Consider the following 27,408-nt stretch of genomic DNA (forward strand, 5'->3'; position numbering starts at 1 on the left):
CCTGGATATCGTCATGATTATTTTGAAGTTTTATCAATTTCCCAACAGTAATTTGTTCACCTACTGTTTGCTATTTTTCTCGAGAGAAGCCACTAGTGAAACCTACGGCCCCCAGGTCTCTTTCTCATATTATTTGCCTTTGATCTATTTTCCTTTGCTTTTATTTTCAGATCTATTAAACTAAAAATACAAAAATACCTTGCTGCAATTTATTCTTATTTATTTTATTTGGCGTTCGATCTATCAATCTACTACAATTTATCTCACGTCTGTTTGCCTATCTTGAGGCGCCGTACTCGGAAGGGATTGAGAACCCCTTTTACACGTCGGATTGCGAGGATTTGTTATCTGTGTGCAGGTGATGTTTATGTTGTGTTGCTTAGTTCTCCTACTAGTTTGATAACCTTGGTCTCATCTGAGGGAAATACCTACCGCTGATGTGCTGCATCATCCCTTCCTCTTTGGGGAAATACCGACGTAGCTTCAAGCCACATCACGCGCCGAGGGGGCAGTCCTACTTGGACTCCTAGTCCAAGTAGGATCCCCCCTTTTCCTTTCTCCACCGGAGGGAAAGGAAGGAGAGGGAGAGGGAGAGGGAAAGGGGGGGCGCCCCCTCCCCCTAGTCCAATTCGAACTGCCATGGGGGGGGCCACCCCTTGCGGCCCTCCTCTCTCTCCACTAAGGCCCACTAAGGCCCATTATTTCCCCCGGGGGGTTCCGGTAACCCCTCGGTACTCTGGTAAAATATCCTAATCTCTCGGAACCAATCTCATGTCCGAATATAACCTTACAATATATGAATCTTTACCTCTCTACCATTTCGAGACTCCTCGTCATGTCTGTGATCTCATCCGGGACTCCGAACAAACTTCGGTCACCAAAACACATATCTCATAATACAAATCGTCATCGAACGTTAAGCGTGCGGACCCTACGGGTTCGAGAACTATGTAGACATGACCGAGACACATCTCCGGTCAATAACCAATAGCGGAACCTGGATGCTCATATTGGTTCTACATATTCTACGAAGATCTTTATCAGTCAAACCGCATAACAACATACGTCATTCCCTTTGTCATCGGTATGTTACTTGCCCAAGATTCGATCGTCGGTATCATCATACCTAGTTCAATCTCGTTACCGGCAAGTCTCTTTAATCGTTCCATAATGCATCATCCCGCAACTTACTCATTAGTCACATTGCTTGCAAGGCTTATAGTGATGTGCATTACCGAGAGGGCCCAGAGATACCTCTCCGATACACGGAGTGACAAATCCTAATCTCGATCTATGCCAACTCAACAAACACCTTCGGAGACACCTGTAGAGCATCTTTATAATCACCCAGTTATGTTGTGACGTTTGATAGCACACAAGGTGTTCCTACGGTATTCGGGAGTTGCATAATCTCATAGTCAGACGAATATGTATAAGTCATGAAGAAAGCAATAGCAATAAAACTATACGATCATAATGCTAAGCTAACGGATGGGTCTTGTCCATCACATCATTCTATAATGATGTGATCCCATTCATCAAATGACAACACATGTCTATGGTCAGGAAACTTAACCATCTTTGATTAACGAGCTAGTCAAGTAGAGGCATACTAGGGACACTCTGTTTTGTCTATGTATTCACACATGTACTAAGTTTACGGGTAATACAATTCTAGCATGAATAATAAACATTTATCATGATATAAGGAAATATAAATAACAACTTTATTATTGCCTCTAGAGCATATTTCCTTCAGTGTTATGTAATTAGGCTCATTTTTGTACTCTATTTTTTTTACTGTTTTAGTGTTATCAACCTAAACAATAACTATAAGGAATGTTAATATTGATCTGGGTACATATTACTTAGAAAACACAATAGTTGAAGGCTAAACAACAATTGATAATTGTTACTCGATCTAGCTAATTGCCTAAACTAGCTAGGATAAATGTTGCTATGATACATATTATTAATTAAGAGAACATAATAGCTGAAGCATAAACATAATGCTAGTTGTTACTTTAGCTAATTATCTAAACTAAGGACATCATCACTGCATTGACTTCAACAAGAAGGAACATTGCTACCACTTCACTCCAGAGTATGAGTCCAACCGTAACAGCAACGAGTGCAAATCGAAGCTTCTGGAATTTTCTCATCTTGGCACGCATCTTGCTGTTTTGGGCTTGCATCTCATCATTTTTTACTTGCATCTCATCTAGTTGTTGTCTCCGTGGTCCATGGTAGCAGTCAAGTAACTCGCTTACGTTCTTTACGAGACCGATCCATATCCATGTGTGGCAAGAGACTTCTTTCTGGATGTGTGTAATAATGATGTGAGGAATGAGATTTATATGCATGAAAAAATGCTGACACATAGAGAGAATTTATGCCGGGGCAGATGAAGAAATCTCGTTCTAAATTCCATGGTGTGTAAGAAGTTCTCCTAGCAATAGGGCATAGGCAGGCACAAATGAGCACGTGTGGCCTAGCGGAATTCTAGGGAGCTTCACTGTCGGTGGTGTACGATTTGCTGCTTGATTGGACGGACACACTACTACAGCAGGAGATCACGTCCAACTACATAGGCCACGACAGGGAGCTCATGGCTGAGCCGAAGGTAGCGGAAGAGGGCTCGGCTAAGGCATCGGAGACCCAATCTTTCGACGCTCTCGGCTGACATGGGCTCGCGCGCGTGGCTCTTGTGGATTCTCTAAGCTCCGGTGATTCCGTTAACGGTCACATAGCTCGAAGAGAAAAATTGGGGAGGATTGGAGTAGGAATAGAAGAGTAATCTAGTTAGCTAGTGTGAAGAGGATGGAGGAGAGGAAGAAGAAAAACTAAGAGAGAAACTAGCTAGGGAGAAGTGAAACGAGAGAAAAACATAAAGGGAAGAAGAAAGTGAAGTGAGAGGATTAATGAGAGAGCCTGCCAACACAATTATTGGCGCATCATACCAGTGGCACGTAGAAAAGGCATAGGTTACTGGTGGCATGCCAGTTAGGTGCCACATCAGTGCTAGTGACAGTACGAGTGACGTGCCACATAGCTGACATGCCACTACTAACTTATGTCACTCGGTTTCATACAATTGTGGCATGTGAAAACTGAGACACATCACTATTTACCTTTTACTGGTGGCGTACAAAATATGCCCACACCACTAATCAATATTGTGTGTAAACATTTCTACATTGGTACTAAGACAACCAATTCGTAAAAGCCCTCCCTCTCAAATTAGGACAGTTCGAATAAAAAAGGCCACCTTGTTGTCGCGGTGCCACCTCGAGTCCATCAGGAGTGCAGTGTTTAATTGCTTGAGAGGCGAGGACTGCTTGGCAGGGAGAGATATAAGAGGTGTGCAAGCACAAAAGCTATATCTCGGTTAGTGCAAGACTGGCTTCTGTCTAGTTATAGGATTTCCCCGTGCTATCTAGAGTAACAGGTCGACCCGTTTATGTGCGCTCACGGCTCGCTCGCTCAGGCTCGCTCGTTCGCTCACTGCGTTTTGCTCATTTTTTTTGTTTCGTCACAGTTTTTCTTGTATTTTGTTTCTCCATTATTTTTCATTGTTTCATTCGTTTTCTTATGTTTTACTCATTTTTTTCTTTCTTCATTTTGAAAGTTTTTTCATTTGTACTCTATTTTTCTTCACTTTTTTTGTTTTTTCTTAGTTGCCATCAATTTTCATCGTTTATAGTTTAGTTTTGTTTTTTTCTTCATTTTCTCATGGGCTTTTTTTGGGTTTTTTCGTTTTTGAGGGTTTTCGTTCTTCATTACAAAAATTCAAATACAAGATTAATACTTTTTGTTACATGTTCAATATTTTTTCTATACACATTTTCAAGATATTCAAATGCTTGATTAATATTTTTCAAATGCAAGATTAACATTTTTTAGTACACGGTCAACATTTTTCTATAGACAGTTAACATTTTTCAAATGCTTTATTAATTTTTTTTCAAATGCAAGATTAAGTATTTTTTATACAGGGTCAACATATTTCATGCACATTTAACATTTTAAAAATGCTTGAATAACAATGTTCAGATACAAGTTTAATATTTTTTCAATACAATACAAGTTTAAAATTTTCTAATACATGGTCAACATTTTCTATACAAAATTTTAACATTTTCAAATGGTTGATTAACATTTTCCGAATATAAGATTAACATTTTTAATACATAGTCAACGTTTTTTTATACACAGTTAACATTTTTTTCAAATACAAGATTAAATATTTTGTATACATTGTCAACATTTTTTCTATATACATTTAACATTTTTCAAATACTTGATTAACAATTTTCAAATACTAGTTTAACATTTTAAAAATTCAATTCAAGATAAACGTTTTTGAACATATGGTCAGAAAAAATTCTATACACATTATTAAAATGCTTGATTAACATTTTTCAAATACAATATTAACATTTTTTATTGCGGGTACAACATTTTTTCTATACACAGTTAGCATTTTTAAATGCTTTATTAACATTTTTCCAAATGCAAGATTAACTATTTTTTAATGAATGGTCAACATTCTTCTATATACATTTAACATTTTTCAAATGCTTGATGAATATTTTTCATATACAAGTTTAACATTTTTTGAATACATGGTCAACATTTGGTCTATACACATTTAAATTTTCAAATTCTTGATTATAATTTTTGAATACGTGATCAACTTTTTTGAATACATGATCAACATTTTCTCTATATGCATTTAATATTTTTCAAATGTTTGATTAACATTTTTACATGATTTTCATAGACATTTTTTGTTTTTCCTGTATACATTTTTTGGATCATGAGAAACATTTTCTCTTTACGCATTTAACATTTTTCAAATGCTTGATTACCATTTTTCAAATATTTTTACGTAAAGTATTTTTTTAATATATTTATTTAGAATATTATGGAAGTATAAACAAAAGTAAAAAACAGCAAAAACAAAACAAAAAATATAAGAAAAACAAAGAAAAATGGGAGGCCCTTGGGTCGGCAGGTTTCGATCCGGTGCCGCCGCGGTCGAGGGCAAGTGCAGCTTTACTGGTGGCTGAAGGAGACGAATTCATTATGGCCAGGCCCGCCTGGCCCATGTACAAGGCGCTGCGCCGGTGTGTTCCTTCCAGCTCGTTATAAGCGATAAGTAGACGCGCCCGCGTGCCAGGGCTACAGCCTACAGGTCATAAGCCGATGCCTCGCACTCCACATTGGCTTGGTGACCCTTCCAATTTTTGCTTGGAAAATTTTAACAATTCCCATGTGAGGTTTCACCAAACCGTAGGCACCCCTCAAAAAAAGAAAAAAAGAAAACCTTGGGCAGCACTCAGAAAAAGAAAACCAAACCTTAGGCAAATTTTTAAAGAGAATCCTTGGGCATGTTTTTCGCAATCTTACAAAGACGAAGTTATTTGGCTCTGCAATTGCAGGACCAAACTCATCGATCTTCAGCCAAAAATAGCAACAAGACTTGAAGTTAACTTTCTAGAAAGAAGAAAAAGATGATATTACTATCACGAGGGATATAATGGATTTCTATTTTATTGGAAGTTCAAGTTCACCTTTTGGACCACGAATTTCATATGGAGACTCAACATAAGCCTTATAACAGGATAGTGATCCACAAGATGAAATGATAGCGTATCTTAAAATGTTGCCGTAACCCGACAAATAGACAACCCCAACAATATAATTACACTGGCGTATTATGCCATCGCTCAGTAAAATTTCTACCACCAGGGTGTCGAGTAGATTATACATATGATGTAGGGTCTTTCCCTACATCAAAATAGGTTATTTTGGCAAGAATGGTGTACATAATGAATACATCATCAGTCTCGGACTTATCTCGGCTCAAGTTCAGTAATCGAAACTTCGTTCGGTGACATAGGTGATCTGCTGGTAGAATGCGAAACTCCTGGATATGGATCCGTGTGCATGCCTGAGTAGTCCATGCCACTCTTTTGGATGCAAAATGCTGGCCTTGATGGAGCTTGGAGAGACACAGTGCTGCTGCTTAGCATGACAGTCACAACCGACATCATCGGTCTATCAGCGGGGTCTTCTTGAACACACAGAAGTCCGATGTGCATGCACTTGAGCATCTGGTCTCCAGGAGAATGGCTTGTCATAGACGAATCCATGATCTCTACAATTGTTCCCATCGTCCAGTGCTCCCACACCTGCATTCGGTAGATGGATTATCACAAATTGCTCTTATTGTTATTACAAATTGTAGCTTTTCGTAGAAGCCGAAGTTTTTAACAGTCAAAAACTCAAAGTACTCACCAAACTTAAGAGATCCACAGCTTGCTCGGAGTCATATGCGACGCTGTTTCTTTTTCCAGTGACGATTTCTAAAATCAAGACGCCGAAGCTGAACACGTCTGACTTGATAGAGTAATTCCCACGCATAGCATACTCAGGGGCCATGTATCCGCTGAAATAACAACATCACGTTACGGACTCATGCGCTCTGAAATATCTTATAAGAGCAATGTCACCAGCACTTACTAGGTTCCGACGACACGGTTGGTGACATCATGGGATTGGTCACTGCCAAATAGCCTTGCTAAGCCAAAATCTGAAATTTTCGGATTAAATTCAGAGTCTAAAAGAACATTGCTCGCTTTGAGGTCCCGGTGAATTATCTTCAGCTGAGAATCTTCATGAAGGTACTGTAAGCCTCGAGCAATCCCATTGACTATCCTAAATCTCGTCCCCCAATCAAGCTGACTGCTCCTATCAGGATCTATCACACAGGAGAAAAAACATCAGAACAGTACACAATATATTTTACAGTAGTTGTTTGTTTCACTGTTGCAAAATGTTTTGGTGAGTTACCCTACCAAAAAGAATGGTGTCAAGGCTTTTGTTGGGCATGTATTCATACGCAAGTAACTTTTCTTGTTCCTCCAAGCAAACACCAAGAAGTCTCACTAAATTCTTGTGTTGAAGCTTAGCAACCAAAACAAGCTCATTTTTGAGCTCCTCTATCCCTTGGCGAGAGCTTTGTGAGAGCCTTTTAACTGCTATTTCTTCATTGTCAGGAAGGATTCCCTGTACAAATGGAGATATTTATTTACTAAAAGTGCAATATGCAGAATAAAAAGCCTTTGTGAAATGATATGATTAGCACCTTATAAACCACACCAAACCCTCCTTCACCAAGTTTATTCCTTTCATCAAAGTTATCCGTTGCGGCTCGTAGAGTTGATAGATCGAGAATGAGTGAATCGATACTCTGTATGTCCTCTGGATTAGTTGGATCTATGATAAGAGAAAAGGCACTTTAATAATGGTGTAATACACGAGGTAACTATTTTCAAATGCCAAAAGGAAAACCTTGGCTTCGATTGTAGAGAAACGTTTTAAAAAACTGATTCCATTTGTGAACAAGGACTTGCATGCTTTGCAAAAAAAAATAAGGACTTACATGATAGTGATGCCTTTCGCGCCGGTTTGCTCTTCCTCCTCCATAGATAAAGGCAAATTACAACAGCAGCCAGTATTGCAGCAACTATCGGCAGCGTAATAGCTAAAATTCTAGCCGTTCTGTTCCCTGTGCTTCCTGTAAACGGCAGGCGCCAGTCAGTGAATGGAACAAAAAGTCCTCTTTCTATGAATCGCAGATAGTGATTCATAGAAGAAAAGAAGGGGGGAAAACTGCAGTTACGCTTTTAGTTGCAACTTCTTCTATAAATTCCAACTAGCCAACACCATGTTATTTGCATTGCCTTGAAAAGCTTGTGGGATGGGAAATGAGAATGGCCCGTCTAAAGAGGAAAAACCCATATGCTCATGCACCAGCACCAGAAGATAAACAAGATATTTTGTTCGTCAATATACCTATTTAGACCAAATCATGGAAGAGTCAAGAGTGCTATAAATTCCAACACGCACCCTTTCCAGAAGAGTTTCTATGGCTAGCAATCAGCCAAGCATGCACGCCTGGCCCGGTCATCACAAGACTTTGAACACGTATAATTCTCCGTTTTGTCCAGTCAATTAACTGATAGCTACGGGACTGCGCAGAAATCAAGACCAACAACAGAAATCTCCAAAGTTGCGTGTTGAGAATAACCATTCCGTCGTTTACTAGTCTTATTTAGTTTGCCAAGGTTTTGTTTTGTGCCAATTTTCGTACTACAAGCCAATTGCATCCGAATTCTTTACACAACTCTGAAAAAGATCGGAGTACTTCTTTTAGTACAAACAAAGCCCCCCGTTGGTGTTGACAGTCAATATATTTACTCTGAGATCGGAGTATATGTTAGAAATTAGAATAAAATAAAATAATAACTGTGTTGTGTAAATCTAAATGGACTCGATCTAGTGAGTCTGCCTTGAGTTTCTACGTTCTCGTTTCTTCACAGATCGAGGCTCGCTATTTGAATTGCAGGATTACTTTTGTCTAAAGAATCCATCGCAAAAAAGAAGAAGGAAGAACGAATATTTATGCAGGCTCACCTCCTCCGACTGGCGGTGGCTTCACGTTCGCCGGCGCTGGAGCTGGAGCTAACCCCACGGATGGCGCCGGGAGCTGCAGCAGCGAAGGCCCATTGAAGAAGCGATACTGCTCATACCTGTAATTGCACCGCAATCCTAGAACCCGGCCACCCTGCTTCCCACTGAAGAATTCCGGCATCCTCTTGATGATACCCTGGAGGCAGGTCTGGCAATCGGCCGGTGCCATGTCCGGCGTGCACTGCGCCAGACCGTAAATCTTTGGGGTGCCCTTGTCGACCGTCTCGAACCCCTCCTCTCCTGTGCCGAACCTCCTGGAGGAATTCGCGGCCGCGTAATTGGCGGTGGCGTTCAGGAGGACGCCCACGGCGGCGTTGAACACCTTCACCGGTGCGGACACGTTCTGAGTGTTCATGAGGAGGAGGAGGGTGCCGTCGCCATTGGTGGAGGACAGGAAGTTCTGGTTGGAGAAGCGGAGTGCGCAGGGGTCGTAGAAGATGGTAGCATCCTGGTTGTACGGGCAGCGCTGCTGAGCGTCTTGGAAAGCCGTGGCGACGCATTGGCTGCAGTTGGCGGCGCTGGTGTCCCCGCGGCAGAGCGCGAGCGCGTAGACGATGTCCGGGAGGGTTCCGAAGGTGTCGGTGGCGAAGAGCGTCGGCGAGGAGGAGGCGTTCTTGGGGAGGGTGGCGGAGAGGCGCCGGATGTTGGCCTGGTAGGTGCTGTTGGCGGTGAAGTTGCCACTGTTGCCGCACAACTGTCCGAGGGGATCGCCGGATGCTGGAAGCGCGATTATGAAGGCAAAAAGGAGGGCAACGGCGGGGGCGAGGTGGGAGGGGATGCGGCCGCGGTGGTGCGAGGCCATGGTGTTTTTAGCCGTCTGGTCTGGGTGATGGGGGAAGCTGGAGAGCGGTGGAGGATGCGGCGGTGGCTGCTGGCTAGTAAAGCGAAGCGGAGTAGAAGACCAGGCGAGGGGAGGGGTACGGGACTACAGGTGGTGGGCTCAGTGTTGACTCGGGTGGGGCCCGTTTGACTTGACTACTGTACTGCAGAGTTGTTGGTGGTTATGAAATCGCGGGGCCACTAATAAATGCTCGCGGGGCCCAGCTACTCAGCCAGCTTCGGTGGTGGCTATCGGCCGTGTCGACCCAGCGACAGCGGTAGCGGACGCGACATGGCCCTCCCTCGGGAAGAACCGGGACCACCGGCGGAAATAGTCCACGTGAGTTTATGTGGCCTATATCGAACCTTCAATTCTGTTTTTCCTGGTGAAAAAAAATCTAAACGATTTCCGCACGACAAAGTGTCGAGTTAAGGCAGGTTTCTGTCGAACTTGACGGACTTTGTCATTGCCGTGCGGGTGCATGCACCGGAGCGTTTGGAACAGGAGAGATTTCTTCTTTCTTTCTCGCATATTCTTCTGCTAAATTTCTCCGATTTATCCTGCACTCTTCCTTTGCCCGAGAGGTATGGTTCTTGCTAGCATGTTCTAAAAATACGATGAACATGCATAAGTATCAGTATTCATAGAGAGAAAGAGCTAGATGCCTGTTCACCGTTTACAACCAGAGACTGCTCTTCGTTCTGCATAAAATCCAAGGGGACTACTCGCTACCAGCCCGCCTCAATAGATCTGCTAAGAACTCCCTATTTCCTATTCAAAGTAATCCTGAACTACCCACAACTTGCGGCATCGGATTTGGGGCACGAAAATGCGGGACCACCGAGTCCCCCGCGCGTGCTTTTATTTTTCAAATGATAACGCCCGAACGTCAGAAATCTGGCATCTCGTCCCAAAGGGCTTGGTCGCCGTCAATTTATTCCAGCACGAATCATAGAATAGAGGGTTGCCACGTCATTTTTTAAAATTGTTCAGGCTGGATCGCCAAGGACGGAATTAAGAGACCACAACCCAGCCCCCCTTATCCATTCATTTCTACCACACACACACACCCCGCACTATCGAGTCACAGGAGTTGCGGGGCGGATGGGAGCGGTTCCCAGCGTGTACCACGACTGGGGACGCTGAGGTGGAAGGGAGCGGCGCCTGTCGGTTCCCAACATGTAAGCGGCGGGGGAGGTGGAGGCCGAGGGGAGCGGCGCCTTGCGGTTCCCGGCGTGCACCACGACAGGGGGAGCGGATGTGGAGGGGAGTTCTCATAGGCAGCGCCATGGAAGCGTCTGCGACGAGGGGCAACGCCATGGGACTCCTCCCCGACGGTGGTCTATCGGCAGTCCAATGGCTAAAATTCTAACAACTCCATTCCCTGTGCTTCCTGTAAAGGAAAGGCGCCAGTCAATACAGGACACATTGAAGAAAATCCTACAAGACTCTAAGGCTGGCCATAGTGGGGGTAACATAAGTAGTAGCATGCTCTTGGGACACACAAACATGCTTATGTGGCAGTCAATTAAAGAAGAGAGAGATGATTATAGTAATATAGGTAGATACCGTAACATAATAAATGTTATGCTACTATGGGTCATGCATGACAATAAATAAGACCACCTATGATACTAATCTATGTTACTATGCACTATGGATGTAGTATCATACACTAGTATCATGCATATCATATGCATGATACTAGTATATGATACTTCCCACTATGACCAGCCTAAGAAGATGATGCATCTGCCTTTGTTGTCACACGTTTTGAAGTTAATGAAGCTCCTACGTTGAAAACTGCAAAGATGGCACTGCCATTAACATCTTTGGTGTTTACAGTGCTGAAAGTTTTATTTTTGCCACTTTGAATTCAGACATGGACATGGGTAGTAAATCTGAATGCGTTATTTCACCTGAGTTCCAATGCCAAGGAATATACTCTCTCGAAAATAAAAGAAATAAAAAATTAAACAGCCATGAAAAGCCTGTGGTAATGACTAATGACCCGTCTAAATAGGAAAAACCCATGTGCCCATGCACAAACACCAGAATATATTTTGTTGGTCAATATTCCTACTTGGACCAAATCATGGAAGAGTCAAGAGTGCTACTATAATTTTCGAGGAGAGTTTTTATGGCTAGCAATCAACGAAGCATGCACGCCTGGCCCGGTCATCACCAGACTTTGAACTCGTATAATTCTCTGTTCACTTCCGCTTCGGTAGACCCCCTCCAACACAAGGACGGCTAAAATTGTTCCATACCCCTTCATAACGGAGGGCACGATGGGCAAAACTTGAAAAGAGGCCGCCCGCCCGCTGTCCCAATCGCAACGTCTACGTATTCGTATACGCGCCTTGTTTTTTTTCGGCCGGGTCGCCCCGCCAGCGCGCCCACCCCCACGCCCCCACGTCCTACGTTGATTACGCGCCCGCCAGCGCGCCCGCCCTGCTATGTACGCGCGGATAGGCATGCATGCATGCATGGCGCGGTTACGGGCCCCGCTGCCGCCTGCCGCGCTGCACCCACTCTGCCGCCTGCCGCCCGCTTCCGCCTCGCCCGCCGCGCCGGCCTGCGGCGCCCGCTTCCGCGTCGCGTCGGCCGCCCCCGCTGAGGCGCTGCCGCCTGCCCCCCGCTGCCCGCTGCCGCCTCGCCTGCCCCGTGTGCCCCGATGCCTCCTGTCCCCCGCTGCCGCGCTGCCGGCTGCCGCCTCGCCTGCCCCGCGTGCCCCGACGCCTATCGGTGGGCGCGCCCGCCCAACGCCCCCGACGAGTGCTCCCATAAAGCCGCCCCCGACCCGCGCTCGTCTCACAGAAAACGCCCCGACCCCGCCTCTCCTCTTAGAAACCGTCCCCGACCCCGCCTCTCCTCTCTCCGGCGCAATGCCTCGTGGACGCGGATGCTTCGGCCGGCGTTGGTTCGGCTGGGGAGGCGGCAGTGGAGGCGCAGGGAGCAGTCGCCGGGCGGAAGGCGGCGGTGGAGGCGGCGGCAGCGGCGGTGGACGCGTCGGCAGCGGTGGTGGACGCGGCGCCGCGCCGGGCGGTCTGTGGCCCTCTAGCCTCACCGGGCCGCAGACTGTCGATATCTACTAGCACGACATCCCCGTGCCGCCGTCGTGTCGCCTAGCACACGGCTGGCACGTGACGAGCACCGGCTATGCCACGCCTGGGCCGGCACAACCCGGTCCATGGAACCCCGAAGGTCGCCTGAACTTTTGGCAAGGCCGCGACTTCGACACCGTGGTCACCTTCTACAAGTCTCGGGGCATCCGCGCGGACGCTCCAAACGCGCCCCTCGCGCCCCCCGCCGTCCCGGTCGTGCAGGCCCGTGCCAGTCGGCGCGCTCGCGCAGGCGCCCCGGCTAATCCCGCCGCCGCGCCCGCTGCTCCATCAGGCGCCCCTGAGTTTCAAATCCCGCCGGAACTGGCGGCGATGCAAGAGGAGGGCGACCCGTTGGAGTCGCCGGGTTTGATCCGCGCGATCCGGAACTCCACGTCGGAGACCGGTTGGATGCCATCGGCGGATATTGTTGACCCGAGGGACCCGGCAGACGAGCCGTGTCACGCCCACGATGCGGCTATATCTCCCACGTGTCGAGGCACGACTTAGAGGCATAACCGCATAGTGGTTTTGTCGCAAGAAGGGTCATCTTCACACAATCCCATGTAATGAACAAGAATGGGATAAAGAGTTGGCTTACAATCGCCACTTCACACAATACATAAATATCATCATACATCATCCAAAATACAAACATATAGACCGACTACGGTCAAAATCCAGATGAAAATAAGACAACCCCAAATGCTAGATCCCCGATCGTCCCAACTGGGCTCCACTACTGATCATCAGGAAAAGACACATAGTAACGACCACGTTCCTCGTCGAACTCCCACTTGAGATCGACGCCATCGTCTGCACTGGCATCGTCGGCACCTGCAACTGGTGTTGGAAGTATCTGTGAGTCATGGGGACTCAGCAATCTCACACCCGCGAGATCAAGACTATTTAAGCTTGTAGGCCAAGAGGTGCAAAGAGGTGGAGCTGCAGCGGCAAAACATATATGGTGGCTAACTTACGCAAATGAGAGCGAGAAGAGAAACAAAGGAACGGACGCCATCTAGCAATGACCAAGAAGAGGTCCTGAACCTTACTTACGTCAAACATAACACAGACCGTGTTCACTTCCCGGATTCCGCCGAGAAGAGACCATCACGGCTACACACGCACTTGGTGTATTTTAATTGGGTCAAGTGACAAGTTATCTAAAACCGGACATTAACAAATTCCCATCTGCCTCATAACCGCGGGCACGGCTTTCGAAAGATATTACCCTGCAGGGGTGTCCCAACTTAGCCCATTATAAGCTCTCACGGTCAACGAAGGTTAAACCTTCTCCCGGAAAGACCCGATCAGTCTCGGAATCCCGGTTTACAAGACATCTCGAAAATGGTAAAACAAGACCAGCAAAGCCGCCCGAATGTGCCGACAAATCCCGATAGGAGCTGCACATATCTCGTTCTCAGGGCACACCGGATAAGTCAAGCTACGAGTAAAACCAGACCTCGAGTTTCCCCGAGGTGGCCCCGCAGGCTGCTCGGTTCGGACCAACACTCGAAGGAGCACTGGCCCGGGGGGGTTAAAATAAGATGACCCTCGGGCTCGCGAAAACCCGGGGGAAAAAGGCTTAGGTAGCAACTGGTAAAACCAAGGTTGGGCCATGCTGGAGGAGTTTTATTCAAGGCGAACTGTCAAGGGGGTCCCATAATCACCCGACCGTGTAAGGAACGCAAACTCAAGGAACATAATCCCGGTATAACAGTAACTAGGGCGGCAAGAGTGGAACAAAACACCAGGCATAAGGCCGAGCCTTCCACCCTTTACCAAAATATATAGATGCATTAATTAAATAAGAGATATTGTGATGTCCCAACATATCCGTGTTCCGACATGGAACAAACTTCAACTTCACCTGCAACTAGCAACGCTATAAGAGGGGCTGAGCAAAAGCGGTAACATAGCCAAACAACGGTTTGCTAGGAAAGGATGGTTAGGGGCTGACATGGCTGAAATAGGAGACATGATATAGCAAGAGATAGGTAGCGGAGCATGGCAATAGAGCGAACAACTAGCATAGCAAAGATAGAAGTGATTTCGAGGGGTGGTCATCTTGCCTGCAAGGTTCTCAGAGTTGTCGAAAGCTTGATCCTCGTAAGCGTACTCGACAGGTTCCTCGTTCACGAACTCGTCTCCCGGCTCTACCCAAGACAAGAGCACAAATAAACGGAACCACAATCAACAACGAGAAATGCGCAAGCAACATGATGCAAGACATGTATGATATGCAAGTTATGATATGCGATGCATATGCGTGCTCCGGAAGGAAGATGATGAACATGGCAGTAACTTGAAAAACCAAGCATGCCACTGGAAAGATGAGATGATTTCGGTCGAAATCGATATAAAGATCACCGGAATCGGATGCACGGTTTGCAAATGGCAAGCAAAACAAGAATGACAATAATCTGCGATAAACAGCAAGATAGCACTTAAAATGCAACAAGTAGCAATGCTACAGCATCCCAACATAGCAACAAAGCATATGGCAGTAATCTACAGGAGATGCTTGACAAAAGATGAACAATGAGCTACTGCCAGTTCATAACATATCAAGCTCAAACAAGCATGGCAAAAGTGCAAAAGATTACAGGTTCACAGACTTGGTGGAAAACTGGACATGGCAGAAAACAGCATCAGGTAGCAATGTTCAGAGCACGAAATCAACATGCTACAGGAACTTAACATAGCAAAACAAGGCATGGTAGTGTTCTACTAAATGCACATTACAAAAGTTCCTTACTGACCATAAGCCAAAAAGGACCAGAAGATATGATGGCAAGCATGTAAACATAGCAAGTTTCGTTATCAGGTTTCAGACTTAGCAGAAAAACAGAGCATGGCAGAAATGTTAATATGTAGGCCTCTTTGTGAGCTTGATGCACTCACTACAGAGCAATTCATGAAAAACCAAGCATACCTACAGCAAGATGGCATGTTTATGAAGCTATCCATGGTAAGAACAATTGCATAGCATATATGGATCAACCACAATAAGCTTGGCAAAATTGAAAATCATGTTAAGAATCTGCCAGAAATATTTTATAGCAAAAGTAGAGCAAGATTGAGTCATGCTATGGTACTCTAAAATTGCAAACAATTGCAGGAATGGATCAATTACAACTATAGCTACAAAACATCCTTACTGAACATCTCCAAAATATGCATGGATCTCTCTCTAGCATCAAGTTTACATGGCGACAAAATTACAGCAGACAAGGACTTAAAGAAATCAGAAATATTATGGGGCCTACTTTGCATGCTTGTGCTAGTCACCACAAAGATCACAAAAATACATGGACTATACCAATGGAAAGATGGCATGGCATACTTCAAAACACATGTAGAGCTCATGCTCAAAAGATGCACAGAATAAATGATACAAAAATGACAAATCTCCAAGTTCTGATAAGAACCAGAGATTAACAGCAACTAGCCCTCTTCCAACGAAGATTTGAACATCAAGATAACCTCTAATGAAAATGATGCAATTTAACAAAATGAAGAGCATCATGAGGCGAACAATTTGACATATTATACGCGCGAATCGGAGCTACATGGAAGAAGTTACGGCATCGGGAACATAGGCACTTGCTGAGAATAAATGAGGACTTAGGAGAATTTTGAGACGAGAAAAGACAACGGGAGGGCGCCCTTACCAGATCCGATCGGGTCTCGAGGAGCTCGGGCCGCCGGCGGGAAGAAGAGGAGCCGGCGGTGGCGGGCGGCGCCGGTGGAGGAGGGCCCGGAGGGCGGCGGCGGGCGGCGCCGGAGGGCGGCGGCGGGCGGCGCCGGAGGGGAGGCCGGCGGCGGGCGGCGGCGGCGGGCCCGCGTCGGGCGGCGGCGGAGGCGGCTGGGCCGGCCGGCGGCGGGCAGGCGCGGAGGCGGGCGCGGGAGGAGACGGGCCGGAGGGCCGGGGACGGGCCGGCGGGCCTCGGCGGCGGCGCTGGTGACGTGGCGCGCCCCGGTTGGCCGGGCGCGCGGCGGACGTTGTCCGGCCGGAGCGGACGCGTCCGGCGGCGCGGAGGGAGAGGGTTAGGGTTTCGTCTGAGATTTCGTTTTTCGGGATGCCCACTCATTTATAGGTAGAGGGAGCTAGGAGACTCCAAATGAGGTGCGGTTTTCGCCCACACGATCGTGATCGAACGACCTAGAGCATGGAAGAGAGTTTGGTGGGCTTTGGGCTGGTTTTGGAGGGGGGTTTTGCTGGATACTCAAATGGACATTGCAGAGGCCCGGTTAACCGTTGGAGCACCAAACGACCTCCGAATGGAACGAAACTTGACCGGTAGTCTCCGGGTGGTATAATAAAACCACTTGACAAGCCTCGGTCCATTCCGAGAAAGTTTGACACACGCACGCGAAAGAGAACTAGAGGGGTGCACCGGAGGAGATAGGAGCGCCGGATTGGAAAACGGACAACGGGGAAAATGCTCGGATGCATGAGACGAACACGTATGCGAATGCAATGCACATGATGACATGATATGAAAATGCATGACATGACAAAATACAAAACGAAAGACAAAAACCCGACAACGGAGGGAAAAACAAAACACATAGCCGGAAATGGCAAGCGTCGGAGTTACAAATATGGCAAGTTACATGCGGGGTGTTACAAGCCGGGATACTGGCAGGCGATCAGGGACTTGACCGATACACTAGCGCAGGAGTCGGCTACCGCGGAGGAATTTTTCGGATACTTAGGCAGTTCCGATGACTCAGACGGCGGTGAAGACGGCGGCCAGACCGTAGTGGTTGATCTTCTGAGTAGCGAGGAGGAGTAGTTAGATTTGTTTTAGTGTTAATCTTTTTTCATTTAATATTTCGTTCGAATGTAAAATATCCTAAATATGAACGAAATTATGTTGCTTCAATGAGTAATGGAATGATTGTATAATAAACAGGTCTTCGAATAGTAGACACCCGGTGATAAGTTGAGCTCTCACGGAACCAATAAAAAGCCCCACACCACTGACATGTAAGATCCGGACTGCCATAATACGAACGGCCCCTCTGAACAGCTGCATCAACAGCAATAGATTTACTAAACCAATAATATGAAGCACCAGACGCAGCAGTAGCCTCTTCAGCACTGGGAACAAAATTTTCTGCAAATACAAGAATTTCAGCACTGGGAACAAAATTATCTGAAAATACAAAAAACTGCTACAACCAAAATCAAAAGAAATAAAAACACAGTCCAAACAACCCCAGCGTATCGAAAGCACGCACCACCGACGACAGCGCACACACATGCATGTGCCATGCACACAAACGCACGCATACACCACGGGGTGCACCTAACAGCACCAAGCGCACGTGCATGCGCCATGCACGCAAACATGAGGGTACGCCACAGGGTGCACCTAACACGAACACTGCACTGCACGCAACCTCAGCAGGGCCGACGTAGGGCCCCACGCAAGGTTGGAACGAAAACGGAGACAAAACGAACGTTGCGTCACGTCCGGCCAGTGTTTTAGGGGTTTTTCACCGGGAAAATCCTAGGAAATATATCGTGCGTTGGAAAAATATGAAAATTGGCATGGGTGCTGTTGAGGGTGATGCCAACGTGTGGAAAAAGTATCATGCCATTTGGCGGAGTAAAAAAAAGTAGTTGGGAACCCCCTCTAGAAGAGCGAAACGAAGCTCGTTGCACTAGGGGTACGTGATCGCATGCATGCAATTGCACCAAAGTGGGCAGACATGTGGGCACGGCTGAAGTGGGGACCCACGCAAGGTTTGAACGGAAACGGACACAAAACGCACGTTGCGTCACGTCCGGCCAGTGTTTTAGGGCATTTTTCCTGGGAAAATCCTAGGAAATGCATCGAGCGCCGGAAAAATATGCAAACTGCCGTGGGTGCTGTCGACGGTGATGCCAACGTTGTGGAAAAAGTCTCGTGCCATTTGGCGGAGTAAAAAAAAGTAGTGTGGAACCCCCCTCCGGTAGACAGAAACTAACCTCGTTGCACTAGGGTTACGTGATTGCATGCATGCAATTGCATCAAAGTGGGCAGACATGTGGGCACAGTTGATGTGGGGACCCACACAAGGTTGGAACGAAAACGGACACAAAACGAACGTTGCGTCACGTCCGGCCCGTGTTTCAGGGCATTTTCACCAGGAAAATCCTAGGAAATGCATCGAGCGTCGGAAAAATATGCGAAATGGCGTGGGTGCTGTCAACGGTGATGCCAACGTGTGAAAAAAGTTGCGTGCCATTTGGCGGAGTCAAAAAAAAACATAGTGGCCTCGTGTCTTTTGTCTGATGAAAAAATACACGAATTGACAATATTATAAAAAAATAAAAAACATATTTAATAATGTGATGTAACGTTACATAACTGCCCGGGCACTGCCCGGACAGTGCAGTGCACCGCCCGGGCAGGTAAGTAACGTTACATCACATTGTTAAATATGACCATGCATGGGTTAACTGACGCGGCTATTTAAGCCGGTCGCGGCGTTCTTCCACGGCCGAGGTGGGACTAAAATGCATGGCGCCGGCCGCCCGGCCGCGAGGGAAAAAAATTATCTAATAGGCGTATTGCTGTTATGTTATTTTGTAGGTCATCAATAGTTATTGCAACCATATGCGGACCCATAATCCTCGTGCTGATCGTCACATATTATCATCTTGGGTGTCCCACTGGCTTATTCTTCGTGCTGATGGAAAGGTTAACAACTCTAAGAGGCATTTTATGGATCACTTCACAAACCAAACTAAAATGGTGTCTAGAGTTACCGAAGAGTATTTCATCAAAGATAAGGTACTTCAGTTTAGTATGATCATTCGTAGTACATCTGTGTGTACACCAACATGAATAAACTTTGTTGTAGGCATACTTTCCTTTTCATGTGGAAGAAAATCATTGGATAACAGTTCTTATGCACAACAAGAAAAAAGGGTTTCAAGTTTTAAACTCTACTGGTAAATGCAGCAAAAGAGTTCTTGCAAAGATTGCTAAGCTGGTAAGCTTGCAACGTTACATAAAACAATATATAGTTATTCGAAACGTATTTCATATGGATTTGTCATTTTTATTTCAGAGGGCAGAAATAGCAAATGATACAAAGGAGGTGAATGCTCTTATTGAAACGGAACATCCTGACGTATCATCCTGGCCAATAAGGGAGTACGATATGCCGTCACAAACAGACGGGTATGTTGCAAATGTTGAATTAGTATGTACTTGTCTGATCCATCAATAATTGACTTGTGGTTTCTTGCAGAGTCTCTTGTGGTCTTTTCGTGGTGAAATGCGTTCAAAACTGGGACGGAGATGATTGGACATTTGAGTTTGATCAAGATGAGGTTAATGCTTCAAGGGGACGCATTCTAGCTGAAATACTTTTTTCAGAGTGCAACACGAAGGAAGTAGTGAAAGAGAAGATCCTCAAGATCATGGAGAAGAAATGAGTCGGAGGATGGGGTGTTGGCTATTATCTTCACTAAATAAACGTGCCGTTGTCGGTACTTGATACAATTTTCATAATAAGACATCTCTATATTGTAATGCGGCATGGTTTAGCATGTTCCGCAACTAAATAAATGTGCCGTGGTCGGTATTTGCTACAATATCTATTTTTCAATGTCACTCTTATTTGCATTATTGTCGGTGACACTCTTATTTGCATCATTGTGGGTGATGATTTTTCAACTTGTTATATAGTGTGATGATTACGCCGCCGTGGCCGTCCTGGCGCTGCTTTTTTATAATGTTTTGTATTTTGTACTGTGATGTAATGCGGACGCCGGCTGCTTTGCTTTCTGTCAAAAAAAACTTAGAAAAAAAATGCCCAACCACCGCAGCCGGGCCCATAGTAGCGAACAGATCATACCCAAATCAAGCTCGAAGGGGGCGACTCGGGCGGCTGATAGAGCCCACTAATGGGCCTGGCAACGGGGTCCAACGGGGCTGCGGGCGGTGATAAGAGAGGAGCTCGGTGGAGGGGGCGGAGGCAGCTATTTAAGCCGGTCCTCGCGCCCCCCGGCTTCCGAGGTGGTACTAAAGATGGCGCCCCCATTGCGCCCCACGCTGCATGCGGTCGCCGCAAGGCTCAGGAGGCCTAATTTGCGTTGTCTCGGGCCGGCCCAGTTTGGCCCAATGAAGGCACGCCGCCACTCGCCCCCTCCCCCGGCCCACGCCCACTCCCCTCCCCCACGCGCCGCTGAACTCAGTGTTTAGTCCCACCTCGGAAGCGGGGGCCGTCAAGGACCGGCTTAAATACCTGCCTCCGCTCCCTCCACCGAGCTCCTCTCTACTTAGTACCCGCAGCCCCGTTGGACCCCGTGTCTGGGCCCATTAGTGGGCTGAATCGGCCGCCCTAGTCGCCTTCGGGCTAGATTTGGGCAGGTTCTGCCTGCTACTATGGGCCCGGCAGAGGTATTTGGGCATTTTTTTTCGAACTTGCTATTTTGGACAGAAGCAGCGGCCGGCCGCATACATTTCATAACAGTACAAAGGGAATCACAGTACAAAATAGCAGCGTCCGGCCGCATTTTATCACAGTACAAGAAATACAAATCAGGTGCACAAATCATCATAAAAAAATAAACAGAATTTCGAAACTGCATATATAAACAGTACAAACCATCACGTAACAGTACAAATCAAGTTTTCTGGCACACATGTGCGAATAAAAATAGCATAGGTTATTTAGACATGACTCATGCGACCACTTTTATTCTTCTAACCAACCAAGCTGCTTCTCTACGCCCGATTCCTGAACAAAATATAAAAAATTGGGTGAGAAAATATAGTCGGTGGAATCAAATTGGCAACATAACAAAACAAAAAGGTAGCAACTCACTTCTCGTTCAGACTACATGTAGCCTTGTTATGACCTGGGAGACTACACAGACTGCACAAAGGACCACTTTTCTTCTCTGTAAAATCTTTTGGCCTACCATTCTTTGTAACGTCGGGGCCACCCTTCGACCGCCCCTTCTTAGGTGCACCCTTCGTCGAAACTTTCTGAGGATCACCAATACCAGGCTCAACTTGTTGTGCCTGACTTGCCTCCTTCTTAAGCATAGCATACCTTCTACTTCATATAAGTTCCTCCTCTGAAATCTTTTTCTGCGCTATTATGTTGTCCAGACACTTCATCAACTCGTCGAACAAGAAGGGGTCATTTGCTGCAACATGAGCAGCTTCTGCGGTTTTAATGGTTATTGCACTATACCGTTCTCTCTCCAATGGCCCTGACTAACCCCATCCAAACATATCACTCTTCCGCTGCACAGGCAACCCATCTCTCGCATGTTTGGACAACCAATGCAGGACACAACACTTTGGTATTTCAGTTAAGTTCAGATGATGCAGAACAAACAGAATGTGTTTGCATGGCAGCCCTTTCCGAACCATCCTAAGACAACTGCATGTAATAGTTTCTTCTGAGTTACCTGGTTCATAAACAACATTGTACCTGAACTTGTGGTTATCCTTCCATGTCACCATGAATGTCTGACGCCCAATTCCCACGAGCGTCTCAAATATCTCCAGCTGACCCATCTTATGCAAATCATCTTGCAGGATGTAGAAATTAGCAGGTGTGAATACTTTGGCGGCATGCTGCTCAAGGGCCTTATATTCAGTAACCGACGGTGGTTCCTTCTGGAATGCCTCGCAGTCATCGTACGCCTCGTTCTCACGCAGGAGAACTATACAGTTCTCATAATGCACCACCAAATCAACAATTGTCATACCGTAGTCCAGGTGAAGGTGAAGGCAGGAGTTGAGGCTTTCACTCCTCTGGTTACTTCGCATACCAAGGAAAAAACCATCGGAAAGATATGAAGCTGCCCAAAGTCTCCTCTTCCTGTACATCCTGTCAAGCCACTCTTCAGTTCTATCCGTCTTCCACTTATCATAGAAAGCTTTCCATCTCTGCTCAAAGTTCGCTTGAGAGGTGGCATAGTACAGGAGCGATCTGAACTCATCCAGTGACTTGTAATGCAGGTGCCTCTGCATATTTTTCTCGATATGCCAGGAGCAAAGACGATGGAAAACATCTGAAAGGACAGTCCGAATAGTCCGAATCATTGCAGTGTCACCGTCTGTGATTATTGACTTTGGCTTCACCTAACAGTTTGCCTTCATAAATGTCTGCAGCAGCCACACGTATGTCCCTTCCGTCTCGTCAGCAATGATGGCACAACCAAACACTGTGGTGCAACGGTGGTTGTTAACTCCGACAAAGGGGACGAACGGCATACCGTATCTGTTCATCTTATACGTGCTATCAAACACGACCACATCTCCGTAGTCCTGATAGTCCCTCCGCGACTGTGCATCGCACCAGAACATACTCTTCAGTCGCCCTTCCTTGTCACACACATACTCAAAAAAAAAACTCAGGGTCCTTCTCCTTCCTGCTCCTCATAATGCCAACTGCCGTCTCTGCATCACCCTTTGCAATGAGCTTCATTTTTTCTTTGCAACAAAGATTGTAAATGTCCCTCCTGATAAGCCCGCACTTATCGTACGAACCGTATCTGCTGATGAAGTTGTCCATTATAATATGCTTTCTTATCCCGGCCGCTTCCATCGCCAATATCTCGGCCCTCTGGCCATCTCCAATCCGTCTGTGTGACCAAAAAAGCAAACCTCGTCGGGCCGAGCCATCGCGTGGTTGTGATCATCCACGAATGATGCGACGAACCAAACGCCACGTTCTCTGTCCAGCTTCACCATCATATGTGCACCGCAGTCGCAACGAGTCTCCGGTCTAAGCCAGCGCTTGCGGCCCTCCATGGTTATGAACTTGCTCTGCCTTCTCCCTGCCCTGGAGCAAAGAAACCGCCGGTACCGTATCATTCCCGAAGCACCTCGTTTCACCTTCTGTTTCCTGATGCTAAACCCGTGCTCTCTGGCGTGGTTGTTGTAGAATATGTATGCATCCCCTTGCGACCGAAAGGTCATAGCCATGACCTTCCAATGTGTCTCAAGCATCTTCTGCTGCCTTTGAGCCTCCTCAATATCGATCTCTCCCTCATCGTGATCAACGCTAGGACCATCTGACTCCTCCTACAACATTCATTTGAAAATATATATGTCAATTACTATCATTTAAATCATAGTATTGATCGATGTACAACATCTATCAACTAACCTGGCTCAAGTTATCTGCAAATGATTCCTGCCAACTATGTTGCACATTGTCAACATCCACATCTTCCTGCAAATTTGTACACAAAGATATATAGTTAGCCATGCCATACTTTGCAAATTCAAAAATAAAATCAAAATATACGCCACTTACGTTTTCACTATTTGCGCCATGTTCATTATTATGAAAATCATCCGGAGGTAAGATATCATATGACGAGACGGAATCATTGTCGCTGCTCTCATCATCTTCGTTCAAAATTTTGTTATCAGTCTTAGTCACCTTATCAGTATCATTCTCGTCCCTCCCGAATGCGGATTCTTTCTCCATGTCAACACGCCTAACTCTCAGAACTGCAAAACATTTGAAGTGTTGATTACAACAAGGACAAAAACTCATGTTGGTTTGCAAAAAAGAGAAAGACGTGTAATCCATGAACCCAGCAGCTACCATGAATTTTTTCTTAATGCAATGGTTCAAACAACACTTTTTAGTGTTGTGTGAAACAACTAGTTGAGGTTGCCCAGCGGTGTCTGCATATTGTGTGATGTCGTCATGAAAAAAATATAGCGTTCTTTAAATTAAGACTGCCCTCCACTTACATCCTAGATTCGCCACTTAATTAGCCCTAACTTCCATCCATCATGCCCGCTAGGTTTAGATGACAAACCTTGCCCCGCGGTGTAGGCGTCGCCGGCGTTCGACGACGGCAGCTGTCCCCGCCTTGAATCTAGCAGCCGGCGACGTGCACGACGAGCCACCGGCCGGATGTTTGGCAGGATCCGCGACGGGGGGTGGGGAGAGTGGTGTGGAGGCGGCGTGGCACGTCGGGCCCTTCACGTCCGGACGGTGGATGATGACGGTGAGATGCGGCGACGCACGCCGTTGGGACGGCGACGGCGGCGTCTGACGGCGGCGTTTGACGGGGTCGGAGGGCGGCGTCGGACGGGGTCGGAGGGCGGCGATCCGCGGCGGCGGCGATCGGATGGGGCGGGCGAGTAGACGGCCTTCACGTCCGGGCGGTGGACGATGACGGTGAGATGCGGCGATGCACGCCGTTGGGACGGCGACGGCGGCGTCGGACGGGCTCGGACGGCGGCGTCGGACGGGGTCGGAGGGCGGCGATCCGCGGCGGCGGCGATCGGATGGGGCGGGCGAGTAGATCGTGCTGGCAGTTTGTTTGTGTTTTTTTTGCATGCATGCGGTCTACGTACGCCACCCACAACTGTATAATACGAGATGGGCATACACTTCTTTCGTATGACCATTCTGCCCTTCTACGTTTTGTTAGGGGGTCTACCGAAGCAAGCCCCTTCTCCGTTTTGTCCAGTCAATTAACAGATAGCTACAAGACTATTGATAGCTACGGGACTGCACAGAAGTCAAGACCAAACAACAAAACTTCCCAAAGTTTCTTGTTACAGCCGTCCTACAAGAGCAATGACACATACGAAGAGTTTAAGGGCTGAGGGGTTGTGATTGGCAAAGATTTAATTAGAAGGACAGGCCCACCAGTGAAAATCAGGAAGAGCCAATTAGAGGAGGCCATATTGTCTTCTTGTAAGAGCATAGTTAATACTAGTATACTTTTGTAGCCAACCTTGTAGCCGGCAAGTACAATAGTATGGAGTATAAAGATGTGCTACAATATATGACTCACCTTCCACTTTTACATGTGCTTACGAGCGCGTGTTGCAGCTGGCTCTTATTCTGTAGCTGTCTCTTCTTCTCTCTCCTCTTCTTTTCTCTCCATGTCAGCAGAAAAATGATACTTCAATCTTTATAGCCTGCTTATATAAGTTTATTGTACTTACTCTAAAGCTTTGTATGAATCATACGATACGTGTAGTATTATTGGTTGTACAAACTAATTTATTCCGAGTTCTTTACAGAACTCTGAAGGTTGGATTACTTATTTTAGCACAACTGAATCAGACAGTAAAAAGGCCCCTGGCTGGTGTTGACAGTCTACAATTATATGCTAGAATCAAATTAAATAATCGATCTGTGGTGTGTAAATCCAAAAGGACTCGATCCCTGTCCACCTTGAATTTCTACATTTTCGTTTCTTGGCAGATCGAACCTCAGTGTGTTTGTTGCTCAGTTATGGAATTACTTCTGGTCTGAAGACTGAACCGTGCAAATAAGCTGAAGTTGTTTCTCCAAGCTTACCTCCTACGACTGGTGGTGGCGTACTGGCGTCACGTCAGCCGGCGCTGGAGATGGAGCTACCCCTACGGATGGCGCCGGGAGCTACAGCAGAGAAGGTCCGGTGAAGAAGGGATACTGCTCATACCTGCAGTTGCACCGCAATCCAAGGATCCTACCACCCTGCCTCCCGGTGAAGTACTGGGGGATGTACGTGATGATATCTGTGAGGCAGCCCCGGCAATCGGCCGGTGACATATCCGGCCGCACCAGACCGTAAATCTTGGGTTTCGCCTTGTCGATCGTCTCGAACCCCTCCTCCCCTGTGCCGAACCGCCTGGAGGAGTTCGTGGCCGCGTAATCCGCCGTGGCGTTTATGAGCATGCCCACGGTGGCGTCGAACACCTTCACTGGCAGAGTTATTGTTTGTTGGTACCACACTTGCGCATCTACTTACGAATCAGTATCATTAGTCTTTTTTTTGCCATGCAATACCAACTCTAAGCCTAAGTGTCGCAAAACGGTTTGACAGCCGTATAAGCGCGTATTGACCACGTATCTGACCGCTGGGACCCATGTGTCAGGGGTTGACGTGGCATGCTCTTTTACAAAAACAACCCTTACTTTTTATTTAATCACGCGTATATCCTCTATTTTTTCAAAAAAAGGTCTTGCCACAAGAACCCTTTTTCAAAAATAACCCCACGCGCGCGTCCCGCCCGGATTCGAACCCGCACCGTGCGTTTGGACGAGGACGCTCGCTGCCGCTGCGCTGCTGCTCCTTTTCGGCTAAACTGCACGCGTAAGTTTATTTATAAGCTTTGAGCCATTCGTTTTTTTTCTCTAGAAACTAGAAAATCGCGCGACCGTCCGCCCGAATCGATCCCGCCGAGTTCGTTCGCCGTGCGCGTTTGCTGCCTCTGCCACACGCGCCATCCTATGCAACGCCGAGTCATTCAACTAGTGGCAGAGGATGCAGAGGATGTATAGACGCCGAGTCGTTCAACTAGTGGCTGCCTCAACTAGTATATGTATACTATGCCAGAAAAAAACTAATACGTGTATACGTCTTTAAACTCCGAGCCGTTCCGGTTTTTATGTGATACTAAAAAGTATTATATGTCCATCGTGTCGTACAATTAAAAAAATGTTCGCCGCATCGTTTAATATGTATATTGAACATTTTTTAATATACAATGATCTTATTTAAATATACGATATCATATTATAAAAACTTAATCGTGTATATTGAACATTTTATAATATACGATGTCTATATATATGTGTGTGTATGATTTTTATCAATGTACACACACTACGTTCAGTCTGAAGAATAAACCTGCTAGTCCCTGCATTGTTTTTGGGTTGAGTTCAAAAATTTTAAAATTACTCTGAAAGGTAAATAAAGTGTTTGTGCATTTAAAAAAAATGTTCAGAACATTTTTGGGAAAAGTTGAACGCGTATTTAAAAATTGAAGTATTTTATAAAATGTTCAGCATGCATTATAAAATTTACTACGATTACACAATAATGTTTAGTACATGTTATCAAATTTTTAAGTAACTGTGCATTAAAATTTGTTTAGTTGTGTATCTGAAAAATATAATGAGGATGCATGTTCATTAATTTCAAACACAATTGATCATGCTGCCGGT

General features: G+C 46.3%; 2 protein-coding genes across 2 annotated transcripts; both read right to left on the reverse strand.

Moving 5' to 3' along the window:
- Positions 1 to 5,631: 5,631 nt before the first annotated feature.
- On the reverse strand, positions 5,632 to 9,431 carry LOC109741118 (cysteine-rich receptor-like protein kinase 6). Its single transcript, XM_020300195.4, has 7 exons — positions 8,485 to 9,431; positions 7,451 to 7,585; positions 7,154 to 7,284; positions 6,864 to 7,074; positions 6,529 to 6,766; positions 6,304 to 6,454; positions 5,632 to 6,197 (listed from the first exon to the last, which is right to left on the reverse strand). The coding sequence occupies exons 1-7, from the start codon at positions 9,341 to 9,343 to the stop codon at positions 5,859 to 5,861; spliced, it is 2,064 nt and encodes a 687-aa protein (XP_020155784.1). The 5' UTR covers positions 9,344 to 9,431; the 3' UTR covers positions 5,632 to 5,858.
- Positions 9,432 to 25,857: 16,426 nt separating this feature from the next.
- LOC109741121 (cysteine-rich receptor-like protein kinase 6) lies at positions 25,858 to 26,329 on the reverse strand. The gene is made up of 2 exons (XM_073506994.1): positions 26,248 to 26,329; positions 25,858 to 26,162 (listed from the first exon to the last, which is right to left on the reverse strand). The coding sequence occupies exons 1-2, from the start codon at positions 26,327 to 26,329 to the stop codon at positions 25,858 to 25,860; spliced, it is 387 nt and encodes a 128-aa protein (XP_073363095.1).
- Between the last annotated feature and the right edge of the window lie 1,079 nt (positions 26,330 to 27,408).

Source organism: Aegilops tauschii, chromosome 2 (assembly GCF_002575655.3).
Source record: "Aegilops tauschii subsp. strangulata cultivar AL8/78 chromosome 2, Aet v6.0, whole genome shotgun sequence".
Lineage (NCBI taxonomy): Eukaryota > Viridiplantae > Streptophyta > Magnoliopsida > Poales > Poaceae > Aegilops > Aegilops tauschii.